Source organism: Pimephales promelas, chromosome 23 (assembly GCF_988280905.1).
Source record: "Pimephales promelas chromosome 23, fPimPro1.hap1.1, whole genome shotgun sequence".
Classification (NCBI taxonomy): Eukaryota; Metazoa; Chordata; class Actinopteri; order Cypriniformes; family Leuciscidae; genus Pimephales; species Pimephales promelas.
In genome coordinates, this window is record NC_142791.1 from 17,560,888 (window position 1) to 17,584,332 (window position 23,445).

The 23,445-nt window shown below is 39.5% G+C and overlaps 1 protein-coding gene across 2 annotated transcripts in view; it reads left to right on the forward strand.

The window, feature by feature from the left end:
- The window catches only part of tln1 (talin 1), a 113,103-nt gene that overhangs the window by 88,072 nt on the left and 1,586 nt on the right, over positions 1–23,445 (forward strand). For both annotated transcript variants that reach the window (XM_089126421.1, XM_039677036.2), the window contains 17 exons: positions 954–1,055; positions 1,138–1,308; positions 3,533–3,781; positions 4,876–4,995; positions 5,385–5,531; positions 5,621–5,787; positions 8,625–8,808; positions 9,152–9,277; positions 9,602–9,718; positions 9,871–10,056; positions 11,223–11,330; positions 14,717–14,822; positions 16,137–16,261; positions 16,636–16,761; positions 16,842–16,904; positions 18,173–18,355; positions 22,972–23,097. In XM_089126421.1, coding sequence (XP_088982547.1) covers positions 954–1,055; positions 1,138–1,308; positions 3,533–3,781; positions 4,876–4,995; positions 5,385–5,531; positions 5,621–5,787; positions 8,625–8,808; positions 9,152–9,277; positions 9,602–9,718; positions 9,871–10,056; positions 11,223–11,330; positions 14,717–14,822; positions 16,137–16,261; positions 16,636–16,761; positions 16,842–16,904; positions 18,173–18,355; positions 22,972–23,097 — 2,406 coding nt within the window. The remainder of the gene's footprint in view (positions 1–953; positions 1,056–1,137; positions 1,309–3,532; positions 3,782–4,875; positions 4,996–5,384; positions 5,532–5,620; positions 5,788–8,624; positions 8,809–9,151; positions 9,278–9,601; positions 9,719–9,870; positions 10,057–11,222; positions 11,331–14,716; positions 14,823–16,136; positions 16,262–16,635; positions 16,762–16,841; positions 16,905–18,172; positions 18,356–22,971; positions 23,098–23,445) is intronic.

Below are 23,445 nucleotides of genomic sequence, written 5' to 3' on the forward strand. Positions count from 1 at the left end.
GCAAATGAGAAGCGATTTTCGCGAGCGACAACCAATATGAAAGACGGCTTTTAGTGGAGCTCACGTCACCGTCTCGAGTGCAGATTTCACTGTTTTATATGATTTGACTGTAACCACATAACATGGATAATAAAATGATGCATGGAAAAGAAACTGTCGACAGTCTCAGTGAGTTTAATTCATACATTTAACGTTATAGTTCGAGCGTTGTAATTTTATGATGCATGTTTAGCACTGCTGCAATACATTTTACAATTTCCCCTGCATTACGTTGACTATTAGGGACAAGAAAATTGATTATTTGTCAAATTCGAATGACGTTTTTATAATTTGTGACAGTATGAGTGAGTTTAATTTGTTCATTCGATCGATCGTTGATCTAGTAAATGATTTAATCCACTGAAGACAGCTGTGGAGATATAAAAACACTCTCCCAACAGCATATGGTTTCTTTTTAGCCTTAAAAGGTCCCAGTCAAAGTAAAATTATATATCACTTGTGATGGTATTTTTTATAGATATGGCCAGACGTGCAGTCTACCAATAACATCAGAGCGACAGCACTACAAACGCCCACAAGCGGCATCACAGTACAGAGCCTAGCGACACACAGCGACAAAATCACTGGCGGTGTGAACAGGGCTTAAGACTGTTGTGTAAAGTAAAATAATTAGTGGTACTTTATTTTGATGGTCTACTTAAATGGTTTGCTCTTTGTTCTCTCTCTCTAACTGCACCAGATTGATATATTTACCTTTAAAATGTACAACATTTTCTTATGACTTCTGCTAGAGGAAGTGAGGTCCACCCCCCATAGTCTAGAGATAGTCATACTCATAAACTAGAGGAATATCTTTAAAGCTGAGGGCGCAGATTGCATGTGGGCCTGCTAATGTTTGTTATTGTTATTAATGTGCTGAAGCGTTATTGTAATACTGTAATCATGTGTTGCAGGCTCTTCACGAGCAGATGGCGGCGTCTGTGCATGAGATCAGCAACCTGATCGAACCGGTGGCCATCGCAGCCCGCGCCGATGCCTCTCAGCTGGGACACAAGGTCTAACTTCGAAATCATTTCTAAACGCGTCTCAGCGGTCTAGGTGTTTATGGGAAGCTCAATGTGTGCTGTCATCTCACAGGTGTCTCAGATGGTCAGCTACTTTGAGCCACTCATCATGGCTGCCATCGGGACGGCGTCTAAGATCCACAACAGCCAGCAGCAGATGAGCGTGCTGGATCAGACCAAGACCCTGGCCGAGTCTGCTCTACAGATGATCTACACGGCCAAAGAGGCCGGAGGAAACCACAAGGTCAGAGCCACGCACAGCAGACACTGATACTGATGATGATCATGATGCTTTTAATTGTGTCTGTACTAGTAGTCGTTCATTTAAACCGTTAGTCGACTAATTGCAGGTTTATATTAATAAGCCATAAAACATAATAATGAGCCTTTAATTGACTATGTATCAGAGATGGGGACTCCAGTTTGAGACTCGGACTCGAGTCGCACTTGAGTCACACAAACAGCTGACTTCAGACTTGTGTTATGACTGACTCCAGGCCATAACAATCAATGGGAGACCATGCCATAAACAAATGGTGCCAAACATAAATTTATTGTGTATCGAACGCAAATACAAACAACGTAATTACTCATGGGATATGGATGTCAGCATCAGCAGTGTAAAGTAAGTGCTGGGATGTGTTGTAGGTGTGTATGTGTGCAGATGTTGGATGTAAAAATAAAAGACATCAACTCAGATAAACTTAAAGGTGCATCTCTGTGAAATCCTGGCGTATCGAGCGAGGTCTAAGCCTGAAGCAGCTAGCCGAGCAGCGTCGGAGTCTTCAGCCACCGGATCAGGAAAAAGCCAGCCATACCGCGGAGAAGCTCCCATTTAAAGCACCATCTTCCCAGGTGTTAGCAATTAAGCCTGAAAGAGAGGAGGAGCAGGGGAACGACCAAAAACAGGCCAAAGGCCGTAACACTTGACTCGTGACTTGACTCGTGACTCAACCCAAAAGACTTGTCAGCAACCTGTTTTCATGCAATTATTGCCTTTTAAATCTATTGGCGCATACGTTGGGGAAGCGTATGATAAGCTGCATGTCCCCCGCCCTTTGTCATACTGTGCATGAGACAGAGCATATTTAGGCCACGCCCACACCGGGGGAAAACAACCATCTCCATTGACTTTGCGTCTGTAGATTTCTCATAAATTTAACAAAAGTTGGCATTGTAAATCATCTCGCTGCTCCGCAATCTGCACCGTCATCACAGACATCGTTAGAAAGCGCTCTCTCTCTTTCTCTCTCTCTCTCCCTCTCTCCAGTTCAATGTTGTCAGATCCAAATATGGCCTTTTCCTTTTAATCAGCAACCAATCGCGAAAGTAAAAGGGGGGATTTAACTCTAAATGAGCAATCTCATTGGCCTGATGGAAATCTTTAGATCCCGTTTTTCATTTTCTATTATGGTGAAAATCTATTTAAGGCTATCTGATAACAGGATAACAAAAGTAGATATCCATAAATATCTATTTTCCCCCCGTCTATTACTGTATGTGAAAACAATGAAAAAATTATTTTAAACCTGGCTTTATCTAATAGGCTATTCAGATTTAGTTTTTTTCGCACATATTTAATTAGACAATGCCTAATAATTTAAGACTTGAAACTTGACTTGGACTCGTGGCAAAAGACTTGAGACTTGACTTGGACTTCCAAAAAATGACTTGTGAACATCTCTGCTATGTATAGTACATAGCCTAATCAGAGCTCAAACGCACGCATAAAGCTTGCCACAGCACACCACCAAACGCAATCATTATGAGCGTCATGAAAACAGAAGGAGACTGTCTAAACATTTTAATAGTTCATTGATGTTTTCAGTTGCAGAGATTAAGTTGACGATGCTGACTCGTCATCTCCACAGTAGTGGACGCGCCTATATGCACGTTTCACACGGATTGCATAATCTGAAAATAAGTATTTTCCATTTGAATTGGTCAGTTTAAATGCAGACATTTCAAGCTTTCTATAGATATATTTCTCATGTCTGTGAGGCAAGTGTACGCTGACTTTCGGTTCATTTTTGTGCCGTGCTCGAAGTTCACAAGATGCCAGAAAGCGCTTTCTGATTGTTTTCATTATTTTACAAAATCATGTTTTCTTGTTATTGTGAGTTTACAGAAATAAAAGTAGACCCTTTACTCTTATCTGTATGATCAAACATGACAGAGTATTTTAAGTTCAGCAAGTGTCATGCAGTGAGCGCACGCCACACAAACACTAATTATAGTGCACATTTATCTAGGTTAACATTAGTGCGAGTGGACTTGTAAAGTGTCGAGTCATATTTGATTGGCGAATCTTTGGATATACTTAACGATCTGCGTGATTTTGAGTTTTATTTTTTCTGTGACTATCCGAATTACAAAATCTTGACCGACTAAGCCTTTTCTTGTCGACTAATGGTTAGTGGACTATTTGGGGGCAGCTCTAGTAGAGTAAGTGTGTTGTGTGTCCTCAGGCGGCTCACACACAGGAGGCTCTGGAGGAGTCGGTTCAGATGATGAAGGAGGCGGTGGACGATCTGGCTGCGACTCTGGCGGAGGCGGCCAGCGCTGCGGGAGCTGTGGGAGGAATGGTCAACTCCATCACTCAGGCCATCACTAAGATGGAGGACGAGCCTGGGTTCGAACCTGAAGGGACTTTTGTGGATTATCAGACCACCATGGTGAAGACGGCCAAAGCCATCGCTGTCACCGTTCAGGAGATGGTAAAGTCTGAGTGAATGCAGAATTGAGAATCAAAATATACACACATATGCACAAGCATGCATTAAAATCACATTTAAGGATTAGTACAGAATTCAGGAATATAAGATACTCTTGAAAATAAATAAAGTATCATTGTCATAATCACCTTTGAAACATCTTATTATTCAGTAATAAACATTATACATCATATTTGTATATACAAAGTAGTTTATGGATGTTCAAATACAAAAATACTTTAAAATATATTAATCATATTCAAATGATATTGGCAAAAAATTGGTTGATTAAAGCCAGTAATGTTTGTTACAAATACTACTTAGGTGAAGGGTTTTGCTCATGAATATTAATTATGTTTGTACTGTCTAATTAATAGTCATGCCTTGATTTTGCATTCTTTTACACAAAAGGAAAAAAGCATGCACAGGTTTACCGTTATGTCAACGGAAGAGAAGGACAGAGTAAAACATCCAAAAAACTTTTGCTGATAATTTACTCACCCCCATGGTGTCATTTCATCCAAGATATCCATGTCATTCTTTCTTCAGTCGAAAAGAAATTAAGCTTTTTGATGAAAAAATTCCAGGATTTTACTCCATATAGTGGACTTCAATAGGAACCAAACGGTTCAAGGTCCAAAAGACAGTTTCAGTGCAAACTGCAAACTGTTCAAAGGGCTATCATTTCGCTTGATAAGACCCTTATTCATCTTCTGGAATCGTTTAAAGCCCTTTGAACAGTTTGCAGTTTGCACTAAAAGTGTCTTTTGGACCTTGAACCGTTTGGTTCCCATTGAAGTCCATTATGTGGTAGAAAAATTCTGGAATGTTTTCATCAAAAACCTTCATTTATTTTCGACCGAAGAAAGAAAGACATGGACATCTTGAAAGATATGGGGGTGATTAAATACTCAGCAAAAGTTTTTTTTTTAAAGTGAACTACTCCTTTAAGAATGCTTGCTTGGAGCCCTGTATTTATTTGAAAGGTTTTTGATATTATGGTTTAAAATGATTCCCTTTTGGGAGAATATTGCCGTATTTATAGACAAGACAAGAGTCAAGACTGATAGTGTGTCTTTAAACGGCTGTGTTCCCAGGTTACCAAATCCAACGTCAACCCTGATGAGCTGGGCGGCCTGGCCAATCAGCTGACCACAGAGTTCGGTGACCTGGCGTCAGAGGCCAAGTGTGCCGCCATGACTGCTGAAAACCACGAGGTATCTGCTGTTTTTCTGGCTGGATTACGTGGCTTGCCCACTCAATTTGATTTAACGTGAACTTTCAATTTCAGAAGATTCAGTTCAGTTCATCTTTATTCATTTCCCAAATTGCCTTCGGTGATGAAATGAACTGAACATTTAGGTTCACATTAAATCGAATTGACCCGAATTTACTTATTGCACATTATTGTGCTTATTGAAAGCAATTCATCACTGCACGTTATTCCAAAGAAAATAAATGTTTGTATTCATAGTAAATGAACACTACTGTTCAAAAGGGGTCACTAAGATTTTTTTGAATGCTTTAAAAACAATAATATTGTGAAATATTACTACAGTTATTACAAAGCTGAATATACTTCAAGGTTGAGTGATTTGTTCTTCAGATCGGTTCTCACATCAAGAAGCAGGTGACCGAGCTGGGTTACAGCTGCACAGGTCTGGTCAGTAAAGCAGGAGCGCTTCAGTGCAGTCCCAACGACTCCTACACCAAGAAGGAGCTCATCGACAGCGCTCGCAAAGTCTCCGAGAAGGTTTACAGCGGATCCTCTTCTCTTATGTGACATGGATGTTGTTCAGTCTTCCTCAGACTCCTGATACCTTCACTCTCTCTCTCTCTCAGGTGTCTCATGTGTTGGCGGCTCTTCAGGCAGGCAATCGGGGCACTCAGGCCTGCATCACCGCCGCCAGTGCCGTGTCTGGAATCATCGCGGATCTGGACACCACCATCATGTTTGCCACAGCAGGCTCGCTCAACCGAGAGAACGCAGAGACCTTTGCAGACCACAGGTACTTACAGGCAGCACACAGAATGCCCAGTGCACATTTGACCATTTCAATGGGCTTTATGCACAGCTTCACTACTTCCTGAACTTAAGCCAGCTCCTTGTTTCCTGTCTGCCATTATTGGTCAAATTGATTAATTCAGGTCTGTGTGATTATTGTTGCCATGACTACTGAGGTCAGGCACACCTGAATTAATTAATTTGGCCAATTATGGCAGACAGGAAACAAGGAAGTAGTGCAGCTGTGCATAAAGCCAATTGTAAAGGTCATGAAATATCACCGGTCGTTCACATCTCAGATTTGAAAAAGGCCCAGGATATTTTTGTGGATTGATAGGAATCAGTTTGCAGATCAACACAGATGTAAGGAGAACTCCGGTCAATTTTAACATTGAGCTCATTTTTTTGTACATTAGAGGTGCTGTCAGTACAGACAAAAATGACAAAAATCAGTGGTGCCTACCAGTGATGCGCGGGTCAATGTATAAACAACCCGCAACCGACCGACGTTTTCAACTACCCGCCCGCAACTCGGACCGCAAAACAAAGTAAAAAAAAAAATTGTACCCGACCCGCTTCCTGACCGCATTTTTTTAAAGTAGTAAATGCTCATCGGAGCGTTATTGGGCCATATAGACGTGTAACAACACAGCATCGCAAGAAGACGTAGGCCTACAACATAACAAAGGCAAAGCCAGCACTTTGGTCATCATATTTCATTATTTCAGCAAATGTCTCCCACACTTTTACTCTTTCTATTTGTGTATTTGCGGAGCTTCCACTCCCCAGTCTTCACCTTTTCTCTTGCCGCCTCCATCTCTCTGCAGACTGTAGTGATCATCGTAGACACGGCCGGTTCGTGAACGAATCGTTCTTTTGAACCGGTTCTTTTTAGTGAACCGGTCGAACCAGTACACTCGAACTGAATCGTTCGAAACAGTTCGCGTCTTGCGTCAGTACTGATCCACAAGTTACTAAAGTTACTCACTTTCAGACATGCCTGACAGTCGCCTCCGAATCGAAATAAATCAATATCCTGAATTATATTTTACTCCAGTAACTCCAACAGTTCACTGAACCGAGACATGTTGCTGCCACTGTTGAGAGAAGTGATCAGCACGAGCAGCTGATACTGCGTATACCGAATGCACAGGGACAGCGGTTCTCGAATCACTAGTATAGAACCGAGAACTGTTTAGACTGAGCTTGTGTGTTATCTTCGTGCCAGTTATTCAGCCAATAATGTGTAGGGCTGTATATTTCATCAAAAACTGTGTCTAGTACTATATACAAATGTTTAATTGGCATCTTTTTTCAAACGACCCGACCGACCGCGACCCGAATATCATTAAAACATTTTTGGATGACCCGTAACTGCGGGTGACCGCAGGCACCTGCTCATTTCGGATCAACCCGCGCATCACTGGTGCCTACACCCTGTTATCGTCTTTTTAAAATTCGCACCCTGTTGACTTCAATGGGGCATGTTCTAAACCTGCTTTTAGCCTCTTAACATTCTGATTTGTCATTACACAGCCATGTGAGTGCTGTTATTAAGAGTGACCACGGTCAATCTGACTGCAGTAGATGTGAAACATATGAATAAAAATGATGTTAATTCAGCCAGCTCACGTACCTGTATTTAATTCCTGTTTTCGGTCGTAGCCCACATTAGTCGATTGTCGATCTCACGTGTGTGATGATTAGTGAATATCACCTCAAACCTTCTCCGTGTGTTCAACATCTGATTCGGATGAACTATCCATTTGAGGTGATATTCTCAGAACACCACACAGTGTTGGGTTTGAGATGATATTCACCAATGATCGCGCGCCTGAACTTGACAATTGACTACTGTGGACTTCGACAGAAAACAGGAAGTAAATAGAGGTATGTGAGCTGGCTGAATTAACATCATTTTTTTTTTTCATTTCTTTCACATCTTCTGCAGTCAGATTGACCGTGGTCACTTTTAATAACAGCACTCACATGGCTGTGCACTCGTAATGACAAATCAAGGATGTTAAGAGGCTAAAAGCAGGTTTCGAACATGCCCCATTGAAATGGGTTGTGAATTTTAAAAAGAGGATAACACGGTGTTGGCAACACCAATTTTTGTTGTTTCTGTCTGTACTGACAGCACTCCAAATAGCTCACTTAATCGCTCACTTAACAGGTGTATGCGACATTTAAGCTGTGGCTCCAACCAGCTCCCAAAGGTTTAGACCAGAATAAAACCATTATAATTTCAAATTGAACTGGGGTGCGTTTCCCAAAAGCATCGTTAGCCAACTATGGTCGCAGGTTGGTCGCGATTTCCATTGAACTCTATTGGTAACGACGGAACTTGCGACCATAGTTGGCTAACAATGCTTTCGGGAAACGCACCCCTGGACAGATAAAAATTAATCAGAAACATTGATGTTGGCTTGACAGAGACTGGCTGGAAAGTAGAAAATCGTTTTAAAAGCTTTAAGTTTGTAGATTTTATTGTCAGATTGAAGTTTCTGACAGACCACAACTTTGACCTTTACCCATTGGACCTCATTAGAAGAAACTGTATCAAACCAGTTCAGCCCCCAGTGAATCTTTTCTGAGCAAATTAAACACAAGATCACAATCTGAAATCATTGTTGCATGTTACTTTGTATTGCTAGCATGTTTTGTCAGGTTTGTTAACATGTTTTAACACATTACTAACATATTTTACCAAATTGTCATTTCAAGTAAAAAATGATTACTCGTTATTTCTGATGATGAAACGCATTACTTGCTTATAGCGCATTATCCCCAATGTTCAAACTGTTGCTTCTGTATTGTAATATTGATGTGTTTGGACAGGGAGCACATCTTAAAGACGGCTAAAGTCCTGGTGGAGGACACCAAGATGCTGGTGTCCGGAGCCGGAGCGAGTCAGGAGAAGCTGGCTCAGGCCGCGCAGTCCTCTGTCAACACCATCACCAAACTGGCTGATGTGGTCAAACTGGGAGCTGCGAGTTTGGGCTCTGAAGATCCTGAGACACAGGTAGTGCGACACCCCCATTCTGACCCAATTATGAGCCTCTTCAGTTCACATGCTACAGCTCACCTACTGCCAAAACAATTGTGCGTGAGAGTGTGTGTCTTTACTTCTGTGCTTGGCAGCAATTATTGGGTTTCTGCTGTTCCTATGGCAACACATAATAATTCATGGCATATTCTCGAAGCTTGTTGTGGCTGTATCTTTCAAGTAAAAGCAGCCATTGAGGCTTAAAAATGTTCAATTATACTTCCATCAAGTTCATGAACATGATAAACATCTCTGTTAGAGGGCAGGTGCCTATGTTGTGAGCACACTAGCTCATTATCTGTTTGTGGTCGTGTCTCAGGTGGTTCTGATCAATGCGGTGAAGGACGTGGCTAAAGCTCTGGGTGATCTCATCAGCGCCACCAAAGCAGCGGCCGGCAAACCTCACGATGACCCTGCCATGTTACAGCTCAAGAACTCTGCTAAGGTATAACACACACACACACACACACACACACACTGGGAGGACCTCAGTCTGATCTCAATGGTTGGTCTTTTTTGGTCAGTATCTGAATGAAAAAAAAGTCGTGTTTCCAACTCTTTTTCTGTGTCTGGCTTCATGCAAAGCAGTATAGATTTATAATATTGACTAAACTTAAACATTTCGGTGTTGGTGTGTCCCTATATTATTATTATTATTATTAGAACTGATTATGATGTTCTCCTTTGACGGAGTACTTTGAGCACAGTCTTCATTGCCAGAGCATAAGTCATCAGTGTTTGAGCAGTGTTGATGTTTGTGTGGAATCAGGTGATGGTGACGAACGTGACGTCTCTGCTGAAGACGGTGAAGGCCGTGGAGGACGAGGCCACTAAAGGCACGCGAGCACTAGAGGCCACCATAGAGCACATCAAACAAGAACTGGCTGTGAGACACACATTTAAATCACTGCATTCGACGGGGAAAACTAATTATTGTTATTATGAAACTTAAGTCGAAGGGCACTTGGATGAAGTAGAGCAAGTGAAGTGTAGCTCTCCACGTTAATGTTGATCACATGTTCTTTGCCCGTCCATCAGGTGTTCAGCAGTGCAGATCCTCCCCCAAAGACGGCCACCCCAGAGGAGTTCATCCGCATGACCAAAGGCATCACGCTGGCCACGGCTAAAGCAGTGGCTGCTGGGAACTCCTGCCGCCAGGAGGACGTGATCGCCACGGCGAACCTCAGCAGACGAGCCATCGCTGACATGCTGCACTCCTGCAAGGTGACACTGAGACGCATCGACCACGTCCTCTTCAACGCAGACTTGCACTATTGACTTCCTGTTTGATTTCAGAGAATTATTGTAAAACTGGGCTCTTTTCAATGAAGCTTCATTAAGATCTTTCCGAACAATTAACCAGCATGAAAACTACTAGAGCCAGACCGATAAAGGATTTTGAAGGCCGATACCGATACAAATATTTGTTGGTTTTAAAATCCGATATTTCGATATATCGGCCGATATCATTATTATTATTATTTTTTATTTCAGAAATGCGCAACAAAATATTAACAAATTTCCTTAACATTAGTTATTTATTTATGAGTTTTAATTAAAATAATATGATAATGCATTTTAAAAAGAAATTTGTTTCTATTGTCACAACAGAACGGGGGAACATCAAAATATATTAAAGTTCTGATAAATAAAATAATAATTAGTCCCTACATTGCCTTGTAGTTAGCTACCTCATAATTACAATATCAGCTTGCTTATCCCTTTACCTGCACTTTTTGACAACACTCATGACATGGTTTAAGTGTGATTTGTCCGTTTTTATTTTATTTTTAAAATATTCATTTATCGGCCATTATAACTGCCGATACCGATATTTTAGAAAATGCCTAATATCGGCCGATAATATCTGCCTGCCGATATATCGGTCTGGCTCTAAAAACTACTATCGTATATTTTCCCTTAGGGAAAGACAACAAAGACATTGATATGTTTGTTATGGCGATGATGGCAATGATGCGGCCCATTAAAGGGATGGTTTTCCCAGAAATCATTTATCGCACTCAAGTTGTTTCAAACCTGTGTGAGTTTCTTTCTTCTGTTGAACACAGAATATGAGTAACCAGACAGTTAATATGGACTCCGTTGACTTCTATAGTAGGAAAAAAATACTATGGAAGTCAACTGGGTCCATTAACTGTCCGGTTACCCATATTCTTCGCAATATCATACACGGTTGGAACAACTTGAGAGTGAGTAAATGATGACAGGATTTTCTTTTTTGGGTGAAAAACACTGTAAAAAAAAGTTTAGAATTTCCATGTCAGTTGTTTTAGACACTTTTCAAAGTTTGAACACTCATTTTATGTTACCATTTTACATATGTTTAAATAATAGTAAATTCATACTGTGTATGTGTGTGATGTGTTCAGCAAGCAGCCTTCCACCCGGAGGTGAAGCGCGATGTCCAGTCTCGAGCGCTGCGCTTCGGCTCGGAGTGTGCCACGGGTTACCTGGGCCTGCTGGAGCATGTGCTGGTGGTGAGTTACACACATCTGCCAGACCACCCTGTAAACACACACACACACACACACTCAGTCACCTCTTGAGCTCCCTTATGGGGGGTCATTGGGGTTAAAACTGTGTGAAATAACTGACGCTGTTTGTTCCTGTTATTTCAGTGGCTGAACTCACAGTATGTTTGTCACTCAGTGGGTCTCACAGTGACTGAAAAATGTGTCTAAAGCTCTATTCCGACTGTAACTGTTACTCATGAGGACGTAATGTTTTTTTTTTTTAGCATTTACAGAGCTTAGTAGGGCTGGGAAAAAAATCGATTTGAAATGAAAAATCGAGTTGGCAGGTCAAATCGAATCATATTTTCAAAAAATCTATTTTTTTAGATTTTTTTTTTCTCCCCCTCTTCAGTATAGTGTAACTTACATTTTGCATTCGCCAAATCTTCCTTCAGGGTTTCTGCAGTTCGGTTAAGACAGTCAATACGATGAAACTCTCTCAAAGATGATTCAATGTTACTATTATTATGCTTAATAGCATTTTTGTCAAAGATTATGATCATATTTTTTTGGGATTTGTTGTTTTTCTTTATAATGAAATTGTATTAAGTAGATTGTGTTTAACACACAAAAGAGTTATAGACCACAAATACAACACAGAGAGTTATAGAAATTTTACTTGATTAAAAAAAAATCCAATCGTAAATTGAGTTTTTTATAATAAAAAAATCGCAGATTTTTTTAAGGGAAAAAATTGCCCAGCCCTAGAGCTTAGTTTGTGAGTTTATTGCCGTCCGAATCCAAAAGTGTTTTTTCCCAGCACCCCAGAATTACTTTTGTTTTCTGACAAACACAAGGTCATGTGTTAATTTAATAACGGTCTGAATCCACATCTGAGTTTATAAGACAGGATCACTCCAAAAGTCATTTTGTAAATCCTTTTTAACCTCTGCCAAGCATTGTATGGTAATTGTATGGAAGCTTTTGAAAATTGTTTGAAAAAGCTTTGGGGTGATTTGCATGCTTTATTTATGCAGCAAAAGGTATGCAATGCAATTTTGAAATATGCATTATATACAATTATATACATCATAAATCAAGTAGCCCTGTTAAATGTTTACCGTATGAAAATAAGTGGTTGCATTAATTTATTTCGGCTAATTTCCATATTTTTAAAAGGATGAATTTCGTTTGAGGATGAAAGCATCATTTTGAGAGATAAAATGCAACACAAGAAAACCATTTACATGTCCATTTTTCCTTTTATTAAATAGGATATTTAAGTAAATGTTGAACAAATGATTGACCCAATGAATAGTGCATTACTGGGTTGGTAGGATCACAAGCTCGCACCTCCACCGTGAATTTATCTACATCCGAATGCACAAGGTTTATCACGAGGAGCCACATGTCCTCACCAGAAACATTTACTGTCCAGATAGAGCTCAGATAAAATAGTAGGTAACATAACAGGTGGATAAATGGATTTTTTCTTTTTTTTTTTAAGGTCCATATGAGTTGTTGAACAAAGGATTTTGTGATCAGTTGTAACAAAGCAGATCATTGCTATGCTGGTTTGCTATTTCCTCATTTATTTTCTGTTTTCTCTTCCTCTTTGTGTGTGTGTGCGCGTTTGTACGTGCGTGTGTGTGCGTGCACGTGTGTGTCTGTGTGTGTGTGTGTGTGTGTGTGTGTGCGTGCCTGCGTGTGGGTTCACTGATAGCCGGTGAGTTACAGGTGACTGCATGTGAATCTCTGCCCGTGTGTGTGTGTGTGTATTTGCACAATCTTTTAACATGAGACAACAGTTCTATAACAGTGGAAGCTGCAGTGCTTCTCAACTGGTGGGTGTCCTTTCTATATTTATTTTCATTTCCGTCTTTAAATTACCATTTGAATTATCATTTGAACCAAATTTTTAAACATCTTCTTGGACATTTGTATTTCAAGCTAAATTTTTCATGTTTCATCTATAGACTTTCATGACAAAAAAAAACTTTTTTCTAACTACAGCTGGACATTTTGACCATTAGCACTATATTTTGTGAAATCCTGCCCATAAGGGGGCGCTAAAAACAAAGCTGCAATAATTGGATGAAGGAAGCAAATATTTGACAGATATCAGGATGAATAGTTATTTTTATGCACTTTATACTCATTGTCTTGAAGTGAAAGCCACTTGAGAAGCACCAGTGTGATTCCTCTGGTGAGGTCAGTTGTATCCATGTCTCCTGAAGCTGACGAGACTTTTAACTTGAAAATATGAATGGCATCTTGATTAATCCGTGTTCTGTTACTGGTTTCAGATATACTGAATGAAACAACATTTGAATGGTGTGCAAAAGGATTTAACATTTTTCTTTCAGTGTATTTTGCACTTTATTATAATGTTTGAATATTGTGAGTGTGGGTGGGTGTGTGTAGGTGTGTGTGAATCATGTACGTTAAAAGTGTTAGTACACCAAAAAATGAAATGACCCAGAAGCACTGCGCTGTTACACAACGTGAACTCACTCAGACCCACACAGAAGAACATGAATAATTGAATAAAGTTGTTGATTTTGTTTGTTTTTTGCACAAAAAGTATTCTCGTCGCTTCTCGATCCACTGTAGTCACCTGGACTATTTTAATAATGTCTTTACTAACTGCTGCGCCGGCTGATGAAATGACCTCTCAGCCTGTGGAGGAGTGAGACAGCTCTCAGATTTCTTCAAAAATATCTTCATTTGTGTTCTGAAGATGAGTTACTGGGTTGGAACAACATGAGGATGAGAAATTACTGACAGAGTTTTCATTTCTTTGGTGTACTAACACTTTAAATGTCCATAGTAACTGAAATATTTATCTCCAGTTTTACTGCCCTTAAATATTTTATGTATAATGCCAGTGTGAAACATTAGTCTGTCCATTGAGCATCGCATTGGAAACATTAGTGCTCTATTGATCATTTACTTTTATTTATTCCAAATATAGTCACCTGATATTTAAAGGGAAATGCACATTATGCATCAATGACTGGACCAGTTATTAAAATCCATTGGTCAGAACCCTGAAGAGAGAGACGGACTGTCCTTTGTGATTTTTATAGGGTTTGTACAGACAGACAGATGGCATATGTTTGTGTGTGTGTGTGTGTGTTTCTGGTATTGTCCATGTCATTCCCAGAATTCCTCCTCATGGCCAAGTCTTTTCTTAGCCGTCTGTTCCTAACGAACAGCTCTGCTAATGCCACACACCTGTTTCACTGTCACCACCACCACCCTGGAGGACACGCCGAGGACACACACACACACACACTACAGACTGATCACACGAGTGTCTAACAGCGCTTGAATCAGTGTCAGATTGATCTAACAATCCCCGTTTTAATAATTTCATGTGTTTTAAGTGTTGTGCTCTCCATCCGCAGATCATCCATAAACCCACTCATGACCTCAAGCAGCAGCTGTCCAACTACTCCAAACGCGTGGCCGGTTCAGTGACCGAGCTCATACAGGCTGCGGAGGCCATGAAAGGTACAGTGTGTGTGTGTGTGTGTCATGTTTCTCCAGATCCTGGGCTTCTCCTGTCCTCTCCATCTGATCAGGTCAAGTGTCCACTTCCAGTTCTGCATCATGAGCAGGGCATCCAAGCTGGATTTATCAGGATAATCCCTGCCACCCATCACTGAAAGTGATCTGAGAGCTTGCGCTGATAATACCCACACCCTGATTTAACACATGATGAGAGATGGGGAGAATCTCTGGTGTGTCTGAGAGAGAGTTTAAAAGAGGGTGTTTAGGTGCCGATTCGCATAAAAGGGAAGGAAATGAAGTTGAGGCTTTCCACCTATCTAAAACCCTTATAAATATATTTTTTTAATAAAAGAGATATTGAAGAGAATAGGATAATTATGCTTTCTGCTTGTGGTTGTTGTCTTTGACTGTCAGCTTTATTGCACATGTGGAAAATGTGCTTTTAGAGTACCTTTCAAACGTTTGGGGTCAGTTCTTTCTTAAAAAAAAGTATTAATTGATCAAAAAATACATAGATCAAAAGTGAGAGAGAAATCTATAAAGTTACAAAAAAACTATTTTTCCATTAAATTCTGTTCTTTTGAACTTTCTATTCATCATAGAATCCTGAAAAAAAAGAATCCCGGTTTCCACAAAAATATGATGACAATCAGAAATTTTTCTTGAGCGTCAAATCCATATAACAGAGTGATTTCTGAAGCATGATATGACAGTGAAGATTGGAGTAATGATGCTGAAAACTCAGCTTTGATCACAGGAATACATTACACTTTACTATATTTATTCACATTGAAAACAGCTGTTTAAAATTTTAATAATATTTCTCAATATTACTGTTTTTATTGTATTCTTGATTAAAAAAAACGCAGAAGAGACATTCAAAAACATTTTTAAAAATCCAAACTTTTGACCTGTACTGTGTTCATTCTAATATCAATATAAGAATGTTGTGTTTGTAGAGTAGTTTCTTTGAATAGTGTAGACACACCTACTGAGTACGCCTTTATTTTTTAATTTCTTTATTTTATTTTATTTTTAAAACGAAAAAAGCCTTGTAAACATGTTGTAAAATTATTCACACATTTTTCAGAACCTGAAAAAAAAAAAAAAAAAGATTGTAAAGATTTGTATGCAGAAAGTGCTCAAATCAGAGTTGTAACACAATAATACCCAGGAGATGGAGGAAGCCCAAACTTGGATTTTCTTTAAATCTGTTTGTGTATGAGTAAATGTGTTTAAAACTACAGTACAGTTTCAGTAAAGCAGTAGTTTGTGGCACAGATGACCTAGAGGTGCGTTTGATGCTGTGTTTAGGCACAGAGTGGGTGGACCCCGAGGACCCGACGGTCATCGCGGAGAACGAGCTGCTGGGAGCCGCAGCTGCCATTGAGGCTGCCGCCAAGAAACTGGAGCAGCTCAAACCCCGAGCCAAACCCAAGGTGAGGAAACGTTTACCCACGTCCCTCGGGGCTCAGCCGGCTTAACTGACATGCTATACTGCTTCACATCTCACATTTAGCTCGGAAAACCCTGCACTGTGTTCATATATTCTTAATCTAATGTTCCTGACCATCGTATGACATTTGTTTAACTCTTCCTGTTTGCTTTGCCCAGTTTGGATTTGGATTTAAGGTAACATGAATTATGAATGTAGCCGTGAACACAATCATTGAGCATTGAAATACTATCACCATCATCATCGTCACCATCATGAAAAAAGCTTTGTGTTGTGCTCATACGCATGTGGAAAAAACCTTGTTTTAGTCTCGATGTTGAGACGGTGATGTAAATGAATGTTGGTTGTGTTTAACAGGAGGCTGATGAGAGTCTGAACTTTGAGGAGCAGATTCTGGAAGCAGCCAAATCCATCGCAGCCGCCACCAGCGCTCTGGTCAAAGCTGCATCTGCCGCTCAGAGAGAGCTGGTGGCCCAGGGGAAGGTACAACACACACACACACCCACTCAACCTCATACACAACACCTGCAAATCAGTACTGCCAATCTCTGTGTCTCTTTCAGGTCGGGGCGATTCCAGCAAACGCGGTGGATGATGGACAGTGGTCTCAGGGTCTCATTTCAGCTGTAAGTCTGGTTCACACTCGCTGATTTCTTGCTCAGTTGAGCTTAATGGGTTAGTTCATCCAGAAATGAAAACTGTCATCATTTACGCACCCTCGTACAGTTTTAAACCTGGGGTTTAACGATTCGAATTGCTCACAGTACGGTTCATGTCACTGTTATAGAGTCACGGTTTCGGGACCATTCAGTATGTGCTATTTTCAGGGTAAAAGGGACTACGGTCAAATGTAAATAAATCAAATAAGAACAAGTAATTCAACTACAAGTAACAGCACAAATAAACACAATAGTGCAAAGATCCAAATAAAATAAACAGTGCTTCATATTTTTCAGATAGGTCTAACATTAGTTTTCAGGTACAGAAATTGAGTGTAATCAAGTGAAGATTAATTATTAATTAATTAAATCATTATAAAAGCCATTAAATCAAAAGCAGTGAGTGATTTCCTTATTTTTTGTTGTTTGATTAACATTAAAACACAGCAGGAATATTAGGCTGCTGTCACTTTAAGATACAACACACTGATACTGTACACGTGTTGTCTTTCTCCACTGAAAGTGGACTCAATATTTGGATTATGTCAGACGTGGGTTTCTGTGAGCGTGCTTCAGATGAGTACACACACTCAGTTGAGTAACACACAAACTTTCTCTCAGCGAAGTTTTCGTTCACGTCTTCTGGCTCTTTAACGTTTAGATTGGCCTGGCTTAATGAGTTCAGTTTAAACACAGATCGTGTGCTGGTCAGGTGTTGCCTGCACTCGCGCCCCATCGACACCCGGCCGGGTGATCATATTACAACATACGGCTCTCGCATTGAACACTTATCACAGAGGGACTGTTTTATCCACTTTTTTATATCATCACTGTTCCATCGTCAGGAACATACATTAGGAGATCTGTCCATCTGTTTTACACGTTGTTATTTGTAACCATATTATAGATGCGAGTTGAACGGCGGTGCAAGTGCGTGCCGAACCGTGGATGGAGAGCCGTATGATACGATTTTATACTGTTATAAGCACAAAAGAACATATTTTTAAGAATGTTTGAGTTGTTTGGTCCAAAATGTTGTGATCAGTCATACGGGTTTGGAACGACATGAGGCAGTGTAAATGATGACATCATTTCCATTTTTTGGATGAACTTTAACTTTCTCAGTTTCTTGTGATGGATTTCAAAGGTCGCATGCTAATGCATATATACATGAAGTCGTTTTTGATGAGGTGGATGTTTAACACATATTTTGTTCCTGAATTCATCTACTCTAGGCCCGTATGGTGGCCGCAGCCACTAACAACCTGTGTGAGGCGGCCAACTCCGCGGTTCAGGGTCACGCCAGCGAGGAGAAGCTCATCTCCTCAGCCAAACAGGTGGCAGCATCCACAGCTCAGCTGCTCGTGGCCTGCAAGGTCAAGGCGGACCAGGACTCCCAGACCATGAAGAGACTACAGGTCAGTGTGTGTGTGTGTTTCAGTATGGCCGTACAGTTTTTGAGTTGCATGTTCGAATAGAATATTGAGTTAAAAAATATAGGTTACAAAGGGGTTTTTGCAGGGATGCCACTGAAGAACCATTTGGTGATCAGCTCTTAAAATAACCGTGTGTGTGTGTGTGTGGAACATTTCAATAATCTAAAGAATCTTTTTCCACCATAAAGAACCTTTCATGCAATGGAAAGATTCCATGGATGCTAAAGGTTTTTCATGTACGAGTGCATGATCCTAAAAGTGGGGTCAAATTAACTCTGTGGATTCAATTGGATTCAATACAGTTCACTTAACTTTTTCTATGAAAAACAAAAAAGGAATAAGGTAGAAACAGTAAACCTTTAATATTAATAGTTACTTCTCACACATTGGGGTAAAACAAGAACATGTATATAAATTGTAGAATTGTAAAAAAAGTTTTTTTACTGTAAATTTCATGTCCGTATTGTATTATTTTAAAATAGAATTATACATTTTTAAACAGAAGAAAAGCACTTTTTCTGTGAACTCAACATGATGTGAACTGATTTATCCCTTCATACTTAAAATTATTTTCGGATGACAACATCTGACAAATGCATAATGCAAATGCCCTTAAATTGACCCGCAAATATCATAATCATAATATACATTTTGTACATTTTGTTCCACTGCACACGTTCCACTGCACATCAGTGTGTGGACTCTTTGCAGACATGTTAATGACAATAAATGATAAAAGGTCACTGAATTTCAAGGAGAATATCAGAGTTACCCGGTATTACAGAAAGTATAAAAAAAATTGAAATGTGTCAAATTTACCAGAATCCTAATATGAAAGATCATAATTTTCCTCTCATAATTTACACGAATAAGCAATGAAGAGACTGAGTTGTTTTGTGTCCGCCTCTCAACAAAGCCTTTAAATATTGAGTGACGCACCCCTCCTGCCTCCAGTGAGACAGCTGTCATCCTGCACAGGGTTAAAGTTAAAGCCTGATCAACTCTAAAATCAATCTTAGTCATCACGACAGGCAGAGACACCATATTGTAGAGTTTTCAAACAAATGAAATGACATTCAAACATTAAACATGGAGAAGTGATGTATAGTTTAGCTGTGTTAGCCGTGCAGCCGTGAGATGGGTGTAGTGCTGGAGCAGGAATAGACCCAGTGTCATCATCTTGTCTCACACAGTCCAGCTGTCGGGTTCGTAATATGCTCTGATGAGGGGTTGTGATAACAGCAATGCTGATGGCTGCTGGGAGATTTTTAATAAATAGTCCTCAGATATCTGCTTTAGGAATTGAACATTATTAGATCATTTGTCACTAGAGACACTGAGAGCAACACTTAAGTTGCTGTTGAACACACTCCTTAATGATTATTAATTTGCATTAATATTTAGATTACAACCAGTGGTGCATGGATCAGGAAATTTGAGAAATATTAATAGCTGATGTTTTGTTGGGACGAGTGCACAATTTTGAGGGATATGGAAAGTGTACATGACTCTCCAATTGTCAAACTTTCTACATCCCATCAAACAGATCTCATTCCCCATTGACTAGTAGTCAATGGGGAATGAGATCTGTTTGATTCAAACATTCTTCCAAATATCTTCCTTTGTGTTCAGCAGAACAAATAAACACATAGAGGTTTGGAACAACAGGGTGGGTAAATACTGACAGAATTTTCATTTTTGGGTGAACTAACCCTTTAAGTGAAGTCAGATTTGTTTTTATTTGCATCTTTATTTATTGTTTAATTCATTATGTTGCGCACAGACGCATTCTGAGATTCACTCGACATTTTGTGGAATGGTGTGCATTTATTTGTGGATCTTTCCATTTGTGAATTTTTCAACATTATTTACAGCACCTCAGCACGACTCCATCCGCTTTTTACTCCAGCCAATCAGATTTTAGAGCCGCCTTTTACTAATGGCCACATCGATTCGGCCAATCATTCCTTTGTTGCCGCCCACACTACATTTTCAGAAATAGCAGGTCAGATTTTTTTTACCTGTGATATACTTCCCTCTCCGCTCCACCATCCTACTTCTGCTGACATGTGTCTGACCATGAGAAGCCTCCTCACCTGCTCAAAATAAGACCAAATCCTGCTTATGATGCAAGACCAATTGAAATTTGAGAGGTTTGTAAAATGGGTTTGTTTCACAGTTGAATAGTTTACTTGAAAGATTTATCAGTTACAGAATACCGTTATTCAGTGTCTAATATGTGCCTCTGTTCCTAGTACTAATAGAGCTGTGCGCAGTGATGTGAAATGTCTTCTGTGGCAGCAATGCAGAATCTCTTAGCTATTCCAGTGTGTGTGTATATAAAGTGCGGGCCAGTCCTTCCTCTTGCTGAGATAAATCAGACTACTGACAGCTGAACACACTCAACCCTAAATCACACCTTCAGCCATGCACAATGCCTCAAAAGGCATATAAAAGAAAAAAAGAATTCCTGGAGCGTTTGCCAGAGGAGCTCCGGGGATGTGTTTAGTTGAGGCTGCTCTCTCCACAGCTGCTTTTCCTTTTAAAGCCATCCCTGGAGTCCGGACATGGGCTGAGCCTTCCCTACACACACCAGATCCAGCAGAGACATGGGCTTTGACTACAAACCTCTTCTTGCTAAAAGCTACTTCATTGGGTTCACAAATTAAAGTCATTGTACTTGTAGTTTCACTGCAGCTAGCCACTAATTTGTGGCTAGAAGTGAAACTACAAGTACAACGACTTTAATTTGTGGTTAGAAGTGAAACTACAAGTACAACGACTTTGATTTGTGACTAGAGGTGAAACTACAAGTACAACAACTTTAATTTGTGGTTGGAAGTGAAACTACAAGTACAACGACTTTCATTTGTGGCTAGAAGTGAAACTACAAGTACAACGACTTTAATTTGTGGTTAGAGATGAAACTATAAGTACAACGACTTTAATTTGTGGTTGGAAGTGAAACTACAAGTACAACGACTTTAATTTGTGGCTAGAAGTGAAACTACAAGTACAACGACTTTAATTTGTGGCTAGAAGTGAAACTACAAGTACAACGACTTTAATTTGTGGTTAGAAGTGAAACTACAAGTACAACGACTTTAATTTGTGGTTAGAAGTGAAACTACAAGTACATCGACTTTAATTTGTGGTTAGAAGTGAAACTACAAGTACAACAACTTTCATTTGTGGTTAGAGATGAAACTATAAGTACAACGACTTTAATTTGTGGTTAGAAGTGAAACTACAAGTACAACGACTTTGATTTGTGACTAGAGGTGAAACTACAAGTACAACAACTTTAATTTGTGGTTGGAAGTGAAACTACAAGTACAACGACTTTCATTTGTGGCTAGAAGTGAAACTACAAGTACAACGACTTTAATTTGTGGTTAGAGATGAAACTATAAGTACAACGACTTTAATTTGTGGTTGGAAGTGAAACTACAAGTACAACGACTTTAATTTGTGGCTAGAAGTGAAACTACAAGTACAACGACTTTAATTTGTGGCTAGAAGTGAAACTACAAGTACAACGACTTTAATTTGTGGTTAGAAGTGAAACTACAAGTACAACGACTTTAATTTGTGGTTAGAAGTGAAACTACAAGTACATCGACTTTAATTTGTGGTTAGAAGTGAAACTACAAGTACAACAACTTTCATTTGTGGTTAGAGATGAAACTACAAGTACAACAACTTTAATTCGTGGTTAGAAGTGAAACTACAAGTACAACGACTTTAATTTGTGGTTAGAAGTGAAACTCCAAGTACAACGACTTTCATTTGTGGCTAGAGGTGAAACTACAAGTACAACAACTTTAATTTGTGGCTAGAAGTGAAACTACAAGTACAACAACTTTAATTCGTGGTTAGAAGTGAAACTACAAGTACAACGACTTTAATTCGTGGTTAGAAGTGAAACTCCAAGTACAACGACTTTCATTTGTGGCTAGAGGTGAAACTACAAGTACAACAACTTTAATTTGTGGTTAGAAGTGAAACTACAAGTACAACAACTTTAATTCGTGGTTAGAAGTAAAACTCCAAGTACAATGACTTTCATTTGTGGCTAGAGGTGAAACTACAAGTACAACAACTTTAATTTGTGGTTAGAAGTGAAACCATAAGTACAACCACTTTAATTTGTTGTCAGAAGTGAAACTACAAGTACAACGACTTTAATTAAGTTGTTGTACTTGTAGTTTCACTGTTAGCCACAAATTAAAGTCATTGTACTTGTAGCCACAAATTAAAGTGGTTTTATATGTTGGCAAAATTTAAAATGTCCACAGGTTTGCCTCGTGACAAAACCGTGTATATGCGAATATACCATGATGAACACCAAGACTAGAACACTAAAAGAACGCTGCAGTAGCTGTGAATTTAGAGCTAGATGACAACTGTTAAATGTCAGTCTGTCTAGTGTTACTCTTGCATTGAAGTATTGATTATTAATATTGAAGTATTGATTTTCTAGGAATGGTGTCTGTAGTTCAGACGGAGTGAGTTTAATGAGGTGGATCTTAAAGCTTGATGTGTAATGTGTTATGTTGAATGCTCAGAAGAGGACTCTTATGTCTGCTTGTCTTTAGGCTGCCGGTAATGCCGTGAAGCGGGCATCAGATAACCTGGTGAAGGCGGCACAGAAGGCTGCGTTCGAGGCTCAAGATGACCAGGCTGTGATAGTGAAGAGCAAGATGGTGGGCGGCATTGCTCAGGTAAAGAAAACATCAGTGAAACCTCAGCGATAGCATGTTTAGACTGTGTGTTTTGTGAGTATTTCCAGCACAATGATTGAATGTTACAGTGCAGGTTTGCTTGTTAAGTAACCTGTACCTTTCTGTTTTTACGGTCCCACTTTATATCAAGTGGCTTTAACCACTATGTACTAACATTCAAATTAATAATTTGATACAATGGATTACTGATTTTACATTGTAATTATATATATATATATATATATATATATATATATATATACACACACAACAAGTATTTTACAATACAACATAAACACAATAATTCTACATTGTACTTATTTTTCAATGCAAGTACATAGTAAGCCA